Raw genomic sequence first — 12,733 nt, 5'->3', positions numbered from 1 at the left:
AGGGAACGGGAGAGGCTGTGAGAGGCTGTGATGTTGGTGATAAAAGATCACCTCAAAAAGTCCAGAAATAAAACAAGAGATGAACAAAAACCTCCACGCTTTTTTTTCATAACTTTCTTCAAAAACTTCAGCAAAGAGGCCCGTTCTTCTTTTGGATAAAAAAAGTGAAGATTTTTTTTCTTTTTCTTTTGATAAAACACACAAAAACCTTTTGGCTTTTTTTCTGGACCCCTTCTTTGACTAGACCTTCCATTTAAAAACCAGAGCTTTACAAAACATAGAAAGATGCAACACTGAACCCAACATAAAAACAGCAGAAAATCTTAGATCTATTTTTTCTTTACACTGTTTAGCTGCACTGGGGTTTCCCAAAAACTGGGAATGAAGGGAATGGCGAGGCAGTACTGGGAATCCTGGACGGCAATGTAAAAGGTGACTCTGCCGTCATTTGGTTCCCTCCACGGCTGGAATGGGCCAGTGGAGCTGAGGGGGTGGAGCCGGAGTCGTTGCAATTTTGAGCTGAAGAAAACCGAATGCATGCAAAATGATGCTCCTCCCCCCTTTTCTCTGGCGAAAGGCAGCAGTGCCCGATGGCGTGGCGCGCTGGCTGAAGTGTTGGCGGGAGTACACTCAGTCGGTGAATCTCTGGCAGGCCTTTTTCCAGCGGCAGGCAGTGCACCACATGTCGCGGTTCTCCATCCCGTACACTTTACGACACTTCTTCCCCTCGCCACGTACCTTCCGACTAGAGACAAAGAGAGAAAATAACAAACCTCTCAGATATGAAGGCAGAAACATTTTTCATCTGTATTTTAACGGCAGCTTAATGATCATTACCGGGTGACTTTATCTCTCATTGAGTCCAGCAATGTTCATTTGTGTCCTGATGTAGTAAATAATGACAACAATAAATCAAAATATGTGAAGCAGGTTGGTTCCTTATTAAAGTGGATTACGGTAATAAGACCTAATCATGACTTGAGTTTAATTAAGAGCCATTGAGCTCATTTGTGAGAGTCAAAATTCCATTTTTCATCTCTAACACATGAGATGATTTTCACTCAGTGAGGTCAAATCTAAGTAGAAAATCATATTAAATGCACTGGCTTTAAATATGAGCTCATCTTGGTAATATGTAATGTGCGCTTTCATTATAGCTACAGGGAAATGTCAGATACCTGAGGGCGGTGGTGGCCCTGGGTGGGGACGAGAGGACGGCTATGGTCTGCGAGCGCTGTTCACCAAAGCCCAGGCTTTTACTAGGAGACACCTGCAGAGGGCAGACACACACACACACACATCATTATGAGAGCTCAAATAAAACAATGTATGAGGAGAACTGACAGCTGATTCTTGGTTTTTCATGTGTGTTAATAAGTCTTCCTCACCATGTTCCCAGTGAAAGTGACTGGCGGCGACTGCCAGGAGATACTAAAGCTGGAGCTGTTGGTAGGAGTGAAGCTGGTGGAGGCGGAGCCAGTCGAGTTGCTGCTGCTGGATGGGATGGACACCGGAGCCGTGGCCTGAAGGCAGAGGTCAAAGGTCAACATGGTATTATGTTCGGCTCCTACTCAAATGGAGCAATGTGTGTGTAACAACTTTTATTTTTGCTATTGATAGAATCCCTTTTTAATTCACTCAGGTCTCAGCTCTGAGTTGCTGTTTTCTAATTGCTGCTTGGTTTGCTGTATTGCCAGCCTCATTTTTAAACAAAAAAATGAGGCCCCCCTTAGGTATATTTTTGATAGTAAAAGGCTCATGAAGTTTTTTTAAGAGCAGACTTTAGGTATTTTATATCAAACCAAAAACTCTTCAGTTAATCAATGTTGTTAATGTTTATGTTTGGGTAAACACATAATGGTACCACAAAGCTCAGACTTACAGACTGACATGACTGAAGAATAACTTAGATGGATTGTGTCATTATTCCACCTACAATTAAATATCCACATCTGCTGCTACATGTCGATACCACAACTGTTAGCACAGCTGCTAACTGAAGAGAACACTGAGACACATAATCAGCATAATGAGGATCCTGATAGTGTGTGAGACAGTAAAGCAGAGAAAGAGTGTGTAAATTCTATGTGTGTGTGTTCATGTGTGGTCTGATGAGTGTGAGGTGGTGTGTGACCAGAAGTGGGTACATTGATTAGGAGAGTGCATCGATCTTTCATGTTTATGTTGAGTTTGAGCCTGTGTGTTGTTTATCGATCTCAATCTTGGCCGTGTGGGTGTGTGTGTGTGTGTGTGTGTGTGTGTGTGTGTGTACAATTCCTCTACTTCCTGCACATGCTCACCTGGTAGGCGTGGTCCGTGTGGATGAGGTAGAGCGCGCTGGGCGCAGAGCGGCTAAGTGGGGTGGTGCCGCCAACGTGAGGCTCCTTGGTGTCAGAGGGCTGCGGGGGTCTGTGGGAGTCCGGCAGCTGGCTGAGAGAAGGGAGAGGAGAAGGGGGAGGAGGGGAAGAGAGGACGGAGGGCGACACGGGGGACAGGCTGCTCAGCCCATCAGCCACTGAATCTGTGTTGAGCTTGATCTCAGTGTAGTAAAAGTCCTCCTCGCCGTCACTGCAGTCCGAGTCACAGTTACGCCTGAGGGATGATGGAGAGAGGAAACAGAGAGAAATGCAGATTATTCCACGTGAAGCCAAATGTGTCAATACAATCACACTCCTGCTCCCCTTCAACATTAACGTCATTCCTCCAACCAACAATACACGTCATCTGCAGTTAATCAGTGTAGGAAAGAGTGGCCTCAGTTTAATTGAATGTCAGTATAAATGTGTGATCCATCCAATATCATTGTTCTCCGCCTTGCTCATTTTCATATCATACCCCCCCCCACTCCCCCACCCCCCATCACATGCAGAGCCGGACATGTTACTGCGACCCATCAGCCATTAATCTGCTGTTTTGACAATGATGCTGAAGGGAGGGAAAGTGATGTGACGTGCATGTGTGTGTGTATGTGTGTGTGTTTTCTTACCCCAGGTGGATGGTGCGGATGTGTCTCTGGATGCCGGCAGCAGTACTCAGCACCTTGCCGCAGTTCTTCCACAGGCACTTGAACATCACCTTCATGGAGTTCTGCAGAGAAAACAAAAGAGACAGCAGGTACAGTCAAATTACATGAGCTCCCAAATGTTGACAAGAGAACAGGAACACTTGAACCCAGGGCTAATTGATCTTTGAAAATGAACATTTGCCCAGCAGTATATAACACTTAATAGTTTATAACACAATAGGATGTAATTATAAGCAGATATGAGGAAAATGATATTTTGTTTTTTAATGTGCAGTGTAACAATTACAGTATAGCTTCAATTTCTTACATTTCTTATAATATTACAACTACAATCTATATTATTACAGGGTTTTATTAAGATAAATTTTTATTGTCATTGCAAAATCATATCAAGTACAATAGTACAACGAAATTGGACTATTATATGGTCATTAATTGTCCGTTTATGCATCAACCCCATGGATATCCACAGGAAAAGTTACAGTTTTAGACAAATACATTAATACAAATATACAACAACCAAACTATTTATCAACTAATATACTGCTTATAAATGCTAAATAGAAGGACTTAATGTGTAAAGTGTTACTGGTCAATCTTCTGTTGATAAATGGTGATGTTGGTTGGGTCTTACTGAGAGTGTAAATGCTGCTGAGCTTCATCATTACAATGAAGGACAAGATCAAGAGAACAACTTCACACTAGAGGCTCTGTCATCTTTGCTGTAGTCTGAACATGCAAAAATGCAGCATAGCTTCATTGTAAAAACATTTTTTCTATTGAAGTGCTCTGAAAACACACATGGGAAAAGAAAAAAAACATTACATTTTTTACTAGTTGTGAGCAAGCAATGCTCCTGTATCTTTCATCTAAATACTGTAATTATACCACCGGCCTCCTAGAGCGACTGTACATTGTTTTTCATGAAGTGGAAATCCCAGTGAGCTTTCTCTCTTGCTTCTCCGCTCCGAGCCTTTATAAATGGCCCGCCTATCAAACCATTGTTTAGGGGGCTGATTTAATTTTGACAAAATGTTTTTTTTCCCCCCTCCTCCTCCTTTCAGAAATGATTGCACACTCAACAATCATGGGCCCACCGTGCATTGTTTTGTGTTTGGGTAACAAAACCCTTTTGTGTGTGTGTCTGCCTGTGTGTGTGTGTTATTCCCCTTAAAGAAGCATTTCACAGTTAATTAAATGGGGAGCTCCAAATGGTATTGTCTTGCCAAGAGAAAAGCGAGAGTGCAGGACAAGTGTGCAGATAATTTCACATGAAACCTTGGCACTGCACATGTAGTGTGTGTGTATGTGTGTATGTGTTGGTGTGAGGCTATTTTTCTCTCTATTCTCTCACTTTTTCCTATAATTCCTGCTGGTCCACTTTTAATTTCTTCATTCATAACCATCTTTTTCCCTTCCCCCCCACCAACATCTAAATGTCTCCCTCTCCTTGCCTTCCTTTGTGATAAGTCCCCAATTAATACAGTATGTGCAGCTCACCCAAGAGCCTTTATCGATTTTGAGAGGAAAGATGAGGCCGGCAGGATCTTTATGTTTACTGTTACAGGTATTGAAATCATTACTGCCACTGCTGCATTTGAAAGGCTGAACAATGAATGTCTGGGGAGGACACACATATATACAGAGTGAGGGGAGGAGGAGAAGAAGAGGGGAGGAGGAGAAGAAGTGTGGACAAAGAGTGAACAGAGGTATAGATGGATGATGCTGACAAAGTAAGAGCACTGATAACAAGAGGGGGGCACGGATAGAGGAAGGGAGAGCAAAACAATATACATCTGAAAATATATAATGAGAGTGACACTAAACTGTGGAAGTGATGAGCTGTCAGTGGTGTGATGAGTGACAAAGAAAGAGAGAGAGAGAGTGCGTGTGTGTGTGTGTGTGTGTGGTTAATACTACAGCATGCAGAGGAAGGGAATCAACTAGCTCGTGTACATCTGACAACATCTCCAAGACCCTTTTCTTACTGAGAGATATCCCTGTTATTGCTGTAGTTCTCTTTAATGTGTGAATACAGCTCTACATAGTATTAAAAAAAAGCCCTCTAAGTCAGATTTTTTATTTCTTTAGTGTCCAGTTTAATATGAACTTTCAGCCTCTGTGAAATGTATTTGAAAATGTCCGTTAAAGTTAACACTTGTCAAATTGACAGCTGCTCCAAACTCATCCATATTATGCCCACTAAATCTAACAAGCTTTTTAAAAACTGTACAAATCTAAAAACACTGGTCTCAAGTTTTGGTGTGGACAAGAAAATAAATCTATAGGAAAACAAAGCATGGCCATGTGGCAGATGCTGTGGTGATCTGCGTTTTTGGGAATTACTGTTTGTCTGATTGGTTGTATTTATGAGCTCTGATTTAAATCACTATTTCATTCTCAATCAGTCCATTCAGAAAAATGTGAGACTAAGCAGAACAGGTGGCTGTCTGTCCCACTCCTCACCAGATGATGGCTGTCATGAGCAATGTTGTTATTTGACAAAAGTAACAAAAAGAAAACTACATCAAAAAGGAAGAAGAAGAAGAAGAGACTTATTCACTAGCTTCTGCTGTAGAGCTGCAACAATAAGTTGATTAACCCATTAGTTGATCAACAGAACATTAATCGCCAACTATTCTGATGATTAATTAATTGTTTTGAGTCCTTCTTCTAAAGAACCAAATACAAAAATTATTTTGTTCCAGCTTCTTAAATGTGAATATTTTTAGGTTTCTTTAGACCTCAATGATAATAAAGTGACTAGCTTTGGGTTACGGACTGCTTGTCCGGACAAAACAAGACATTTAAGATTTGCATCTTAGGGCTTTCGGAATTTTTTTTTTTTTCACATAACAAATGACTAGTCAAGAAAATACTCGGCAGATTAATCAATTATGAAAATAATCGTCAGTTGCAGCCCTAGTTTAGTATTTCAGTGTGGACACACATTGTTGTCACAAGAAAACTGTATTTTTAGATTTAGCTCTTAGTGTGGAAGTAGAAATTGTATAAATAAATAATTTCTGTGCATATTTATTTTAATTAATTGAAGTTTATTTTACAGAGGATTGTTTTCAGCAAACAGCAGCAAAACTGGCTTCTCCGTTTAAGAATTTAACATGATCTGCAGTATTCACCTTGCGCTTGCGAGGGATGGGCTCATCGAAGAGCAGGCTGCTGCCATCCTGCTCATCTAGGCTGGGGTCTTCAGGCCCTGCAGGACCTGGCCCCACGCCACCCAGGCTGGCCACACGGAAGGGCTTGAAGCTGTCTGCTGAGAGCGGAGGAGAAGGTGTGGAAGGGTTGGACTGGTCACTGGGGGCGGACCAGCTCCAGTAGCCTCCTGAGGAGCTGTTGCTAGATGGGGTGAAGGGGCCGGCTGAACCGTTGTCCTTCCATGAACCACTCAGACCCTCTGAGAAGACGGAGAGGTGAGGAGAAGGGTGAGGTGGAGTTAAGAACAGAAAGGAGGATAGAAAGACAGGAAAGTGAGGATGGAAAGACAGGAAAGTGAGTAAGAGAGGAAAGCAAGAGTAAATTTGTCAATAAATCAGCTTCTTTAGTCATATTTGTAGATGATACAACCACAAGAAAACATGTAGGTGTTTCTCTTTCAATGATGGGAGATCAAGACATTCAATTAAGTTCAGACATAAAAGAGGCTCTCAGCATGTTGTTGAGTGTGACACACAAAAAAAGGTTACTTTCCTGATATGTGATTCTGCTGAGACATTGCCACGGTCTATTTTTATTCTTTATTTTTAGATCAAAGAAATGTTTCTTTTACATATCAGCTACAAAAGACTTCTCACTTTATCAGAATGGAGGCTAGGGGAAACTTTGGTGTGTGTGCTTGTTTGTATGTGTGTGTGTGTTTCGGTTTGTTTGTGTGTGAGCCCAGAAAGACTGAGTTTGTTTGGTTTAGTGAGGCTGCTTCTCTCTTTACTTAAACACAGTGTTTGATAGAAAAAAACTAATTGGCTCACAACAATGAGAAAGCTGCTCTGATTTGGGTTCTCTTTTGTGGTGAAAAAAAGCAATGATTATGATTGAATGATATTAAATTGAGGATTTTTAATGATACAGCAAATTGTGAGGAAAAAAGTATCACTGAGCATTGCTTGAATCTATAAGTATGCATGAGAAGCTTCTGTGTGCACAGATGTAAATGCACACTGTTTGATCTCCAACAGGAGTACATGGCTGTGACATTTGTATGAGTACATTACTATAAAACTGTACAGTTGGTATTTAAAATCCACTTTGTGCACGTGTGCATGATGGATTTGATTTACATATAACATTTGACTTCATGTGTATGTGTGACGGTGATAACACGTGTGTGGTGGTTGGAGGGTTGGCTGCATGTCTGCTCGGTTGAATGGGTGGTCGCTTGGTTGCACAGACTATTTAAGCAGCTGCATGTGATGGCAGTTATGGGGCACTTTGGATTTCTGCCACTGTGTCCAATGGCAGAGATCCAGATTCATTGTGCTTTTCTGTGGGTTTGCACAACTCTTGATGAGAGGATCCTAAAGCACAGCAGGTGGCAGTAATTTATCAACCTCAGCTTCCATGTGCATTCACAAGATAACAGCTGTGAGGGAGTGAAAAGTCACAGTGTAGCAGAACATACACATTACATGCTCAGCCTGAGCTGCTTTTTTGAAGTGTTAACTTCAAACATTCAAAAAATGTCTGCTTTATTACTTAAATAGATCAGATACATTAAAGCTTCATATTGATAAACCTGTAATTTTTAAAAAAAAGTAGCAGTAGCCAAAGCCTATTGAATCAGAGGGTCTTTATCAGTTGTTTAGTAGTTGAGATACTCACCGCTGACTTTGACAGGTGGACTCCTGACCAGTGGGCTGGTAGAGAGACTTGTCAGTACCATGGCAGCCGTCACCTTGTCCATGTCTACTTCCTCTTCTGACCGTCTGTCAAAGAAAAGAAGAGACCTTTATTAAGCACCTTCTACTGCCACTGCATTATCACACACTGAGAAAGAAAATATTTGATCAACATACAGATGAAAAGCTCAAAGTACTGTAAACTGCTTTTCATATGCAGATTGTAACAGGCGACAACATACAGTCCATAAAAATGTTTGGCCCCAGGGGGTTTAGCACTCAACACAGTGACGCTTCTTCCTCTCTCTAAGGCAGATGTTTCTAGACAGAAAGGTCTTGAACTAATTTCCCTCAGCTCTGCCTACTGCTGCACTGACTGCGAAATAAGCAGCTAATTACATCCAAGCTCAAGTTTTTATTTTTTTGTCCTTTGTGGGCGACTGATGCAATCGCCCAGAGAGACAGTTAAAGACACCATTAGAAAAATCAACAGCCGACAGCTAAAATGTTGCCATACAAAACAAATCACTTAATTAGTGTTACACTAAACTAGACTGATGTGGGTCTTGTATTTGAGTCCTAAAGCCTATATTATAAACACCAGTTCAGTGCTGTACAGTACACACACCAACCAACCCATATGACAACATACAATACATGCATTTTTCTTTTCTCATTAGCGTGCACTACACACACAATAGAAGACAGGCGACTTAATCCTCTTCCATGTATTCTTCAGAGAAGCAATCCCCGTGATCAAAGTGATGTCAATAGCTTTATTACTGACAGTATACCTATGGTACATGAACACTATTAACGTAACACGAAGTGTGTGTGTGTGTGTGTGTGCGTGTACTTATTGTGAGTGAGACTTTGATGGCGTGTGGAAGTCAAATGATCAAAGTCAATTTTTATTACAATGAGGAAATCTCCTGCTGCCAGCATAAGCCATCACCAAGTTTTCACAGCCTCTAAGATCAAACAGTAGGCTATACTGCATCTTAATTCAATTTAATTAATATACATACAATACAGGCAACTGCTGAAGTAAACAACCCGTCTCACTTTCTAACAAGTAAGTGCCCACTTAGTAATGAGAGGATAAAGGAGTGTATGAATTATGCAAATTATGTGAGAAAAACACAGTCTGTACTAACAGGCGTCTACTGGTTTCACTATATGTATACTGTACCAGTCAAATAGGTGTGTCCAAATTATTTAACTGGTACTGGCAGTGTGATTTCTCTTTTCTGATCATAGCTGATCATAATGTTTTATGTAGCATGTAAAAAAAATCATTTCTGTCCAAATGTTAATTAGGTTTTTGAAATTGAGGTCAGTATTTGCCCTCAGGAAAGTGTGTTCATGCAGAATTCCTTTTCTTAAAGTACATTTAGATGATTTTGACGTTTTTGTTCTACATGGTTCATACTGAATACTGGCTCAAATGAGCATGGAATAAACAAATTGCACAAATAAATGTATTGCATTTAACATAAGAGCATCTGTCTACTCTAGAATCTCCCTAACCGTGGCCTCCAGATTCACTGACACAACTCAGGATGATGGGCTGAGTCTCAGTCCTGTGACAGAACTACAGCAGGAGAAGTAACGCAGCCTGTGACAGGTTAAGAGAAAAAGAGGATCTAATTAACTTATCTCATCAGTCATCGTGCGGTGGCACAACACCCTGCTGTAAAACATGGTGGGAAAGAGAGAGACTTAAAAAAAACAACACAAGAGCCAACCACAGATTCTTGTGAGGAACCTCCTCCGAGTGTGCAACACTTTCACAGGGCCAAGAATTCAACAATTTGTGCTTCAACAGGACACAAACCCTGCAGTATAAATTCAAAAACAACACTGTGCAGGCTTAAAAACAACAGTGAGAAACTTGTTGAGTGGTGCAGTCAAGGCCCAAACGTGACTCTTGATATTTATTCTTAGAATGGCTTTAAGGCACAGATGCTCCCCATCCATGTCGACTGAGCCTGAGCAAATCTATGAAAAAAAAGAAAAAGAAAGTAAAGGCCCAAAATCCAGATGTGCCTGACTAACAGATGTATCTAAGAGGACTAGAAGACTCAAAGCTGTCACGGCTGCTAAAAGACAAAGTGAAGACTCAACAGGTCGAGTTTAAGTAGCATCAAGCATCTGAAGTTGACTGGATTCCTTTCACATTTTTATTTAAATGCTTATACAACAACAAAAAAGGATTTTCAGAGCAGTTAACTTCATGCACATCCCAAAGTTAAAAAATGATGTCACTTGTCCAAAAAATGACTCAAAAAAGATTAACAGAAGAGAGTTTCTGGGTTTTCTGAGTTTCTGTTTGTGTGCTGATTGGTGTCTGCCCACATTATTAAATATTATTCAATTATTCAATGTGAGCTGAAAAACACTGTTTGAAGAATGAAGACCATCAGTGCTACCTGGTCTCCTCGATACAGGTGTCTGTTAAACTTCACACCGACTTTAGGGTCTGTATTAAACTATGAGTTAAAGAAGCTAACTGATAAAAGATCAGCTTCAGTATCAGAGAGCTCATGGTCAAGGGTGCATCATCTTGATCAAATCAACAAAACAAAGTTTACTGGGTTTATTTCTTAATACATCTGTAACACATTTCAGTAACAAATGTTGTGGATTATTTATTATATTATTATTTTTATAGTGAACAAGCACATTTATTTCCAATTTCAATTTATTAGTACCAGAAGAGTGAGCCAGTACAAGCTGGATAATGTTAATCAGAGATATTTATATATCAGCAATAGCAGCACATATAAAAACAGTTATGCATGATGATAGCACAATTAGTTTTGTGCTCAGTAACTTTGCACTGTAGGAAAAATTCAGTGAGTTATTATTATATCATTATTGAGTCATTTAATTGTAAGTAAATCACAGCTTCAAAATCAATGTGGAAGCTAAATAGTTTTTACTTCCAACACAGAGACAAAACAGTGAGGGTGCTTTTGCATGTGTGAAGAAGAGAAGAGAAGAGAAGAGAAGAGAAGAGAAGAGAAGAGAAGAGAAGAGAAGAGAAGAGAAGAGAAGAGAAGAGAAGAGAAGAGAAGAGAAGAGAAGAGAAGAGAAGAGAAGAGAAGAGAAGAGAAGAGAAGGGAGAGGAGAGGAGAGAGGAGGAGAGGAGAGGAGAGGAGAGGAGAGGAGAGAAGAGAAGAGAAGAGAGGAGAAGAGAGGAGAAGAGAGGAGAAGAGAGGAAGAGCGCTGACTAACAAAGAAACAGCCTCAGCCTCCATTAGCTGATGTCTAGTTCATTACAGCCTCCACATAAATCAAGGAACGAAGCCGCGCACACAACTGCCACTTTTACCCATAACCCCCCGTCCTACTACGTCGTAAAACCACTTCCTGGTCACCTTGGGAGGCCATCATGTGACTGTAGATATTATCTCCATGGAAACAGTGACAGACAATAATTACACGGTGCTTTGTCTTTCTTGAAATATGAAAGAGTAAATCTGGGGGAAAACACATTAGAGGACTAATAATTAAGATGTGATGTATGAGAGGGAGTGAGAAAGGGAATTTCCCAAATCGCATTTGTCATTAGTGGTCTTATCAAAGTTAGTTTCCGTCCAAGTGCTTATTATGGCTATAATTAACACAGGCCTAGAGTATGTCTGGGTGTGTGTGTTTGTGTGTGTGTGTGTGTGTGTGTATGTGTGTGTGTTAGAGAGACATGTTTAAAACGCATGATACATGTGACACAGGAGACATGGCGGGATGGTTAATGGATTGGTAAGTGAATTCAGATAAATGAGTTTCATATGTTGGGGTGTGTATGTGTGTGTGCCATTGTATGTGCGACGGTGTGTATGTGTGTGTGCGTGTTTGTGTTCTAATATTCTTACTTCACTAACTTGCAATAAAACATCTTCCTGTATCCGACCCCCGAGGCTTCCTAAAAGGAACATTATCATGGACGTACAGCTTCATCAACACAAACCTGAGAGAGAGTAAAGAGCTTTCTCTCTAATGCAGATTACATGAAACACATCCATGTAATTTTATCTTGCTGCTGGCGATGATTCATAAATGAAAAATGTGTTTATCTTCAGGGGCCAAACAAACATATTAATGTGGATGCTGTTATGTTGTTAAAAACTTTAAAGGCTGCTATATGACCTATTAAAAAACTCATTGACTCCATTTTATTTTCATATACTGTATTCTGTTTCAGAAGCATCAATATATGAATCATCTGTATTTGATTCACACCTACTATTAACAGAGTCCCATTAAAAATGCTAACATGTTTACTGGCCTCTAAATAACACTGTTATTAGGAGATGGGTAACCAGAGTAGATAATATTACTTGTTGTTTTCCTCCTTCATAAAAATGTACTGTGCAGTTTTAATATTCAGGAACAAAGGTCAATTATTTTCATTACATTTCATAAAAAATTTGAATGTCAGAAAAGAGTAAAAAAAAGAAAAGGCCTGTTGATGTCTTCAAATTACTTGATTTGATCTATCAATAATTAGAAACTCAAAGAAATTGTCTTTACAATCAACTAAGAAGAAAACCAGCAACTATTCACATTTTGAAGCTGAAACCAGTTTGAGGAAGACCTTAAACAACTGATCAAACTTGTAGATTCATTTGTCAACTGGCTGATCAATTTATCAACTAATCAGACAATTCATTCAAGTAGCCAGTACACGCTACTTCCTGTGTATTTAAGGTGTGATTATTACATGGTTGATTTAATGCAAGCTTTAAGAAGATTTGTGTATTAACATCTAATAATCTTGTTTTAGCTGAAATGTACACAGTTAGATTTTTAATTTTTTTTTTTAACTTTGTGTAAGTTAAAGAGAAAG

The 12,733-nt window shown here is 39.9% G+C and overlaps 1 protein-coding gene across 1 annotated transcript in view; it reads right to left on the bottom strand.

Annotated features, from left to right (window-relative positions):
* Nucleotides 1-364: 364 nt before the first annotated feature.
* znf704 (zinc finger protein 704) overlaps nucleotides 365-12,733 on the bottom strand; it is a 55,019-nt gene continuing 42,650 nt past the window's right edge. The window contains exons 3-9 of the mRNA XM_053334473.1: nucleotides 7,865-7,968; nucleotides 6,166-6,443; nucleotides 2,987-3,087; nucleotides 2,301-2,592; nucleotides 1,389-1,523; nucleotides 1,179-1,270; nucleotides 365-745 (exon numbers count right to left, since the gene is read on the bottom strand). Coding sequence (XP_053190448.1) covers nucleotides 631-745; nucleotides 1,179-1,270; nucleotides 1,389-1,523; nucleotides 2,301-2,592; nucleotides 2,987-3,087; nucleotides 6,166-6,443; nucleotides 7,865-7,968 — 1,117 coding nt within the window. The 3' untranslated portion in view covers nucleotides 365-630. The remainder of the gene's footprint in view (nucleotides 746-1,178; nucleotides 1,271-1,388; nucleotides 1,524-2,300; nucleotides 2,593-2,986; nucleotides 3,088-6,165; nucleotides 6,444-7,864; nucleotides 7,969-12,733) is intronic.

Source organism: Scomber japonicus, chromosome 15 (genome assembly GCF_027409825.1).
Source record: "Scomber japonicus isolate fScoJap1 chromosome 15, fScoJap1.pri, whole genome shotgun sequence".
Lineage (NCBI taxonomy): Eukaryota > Metazoa > Chordata > Actinopteri > Scombriformes > Scombridae > Scomber > Scomber japonicus.
Note: the sequence above shows the minus strand (reverse complement) of the source record. Positions and strands in the feature narration are given on the sequence as shown.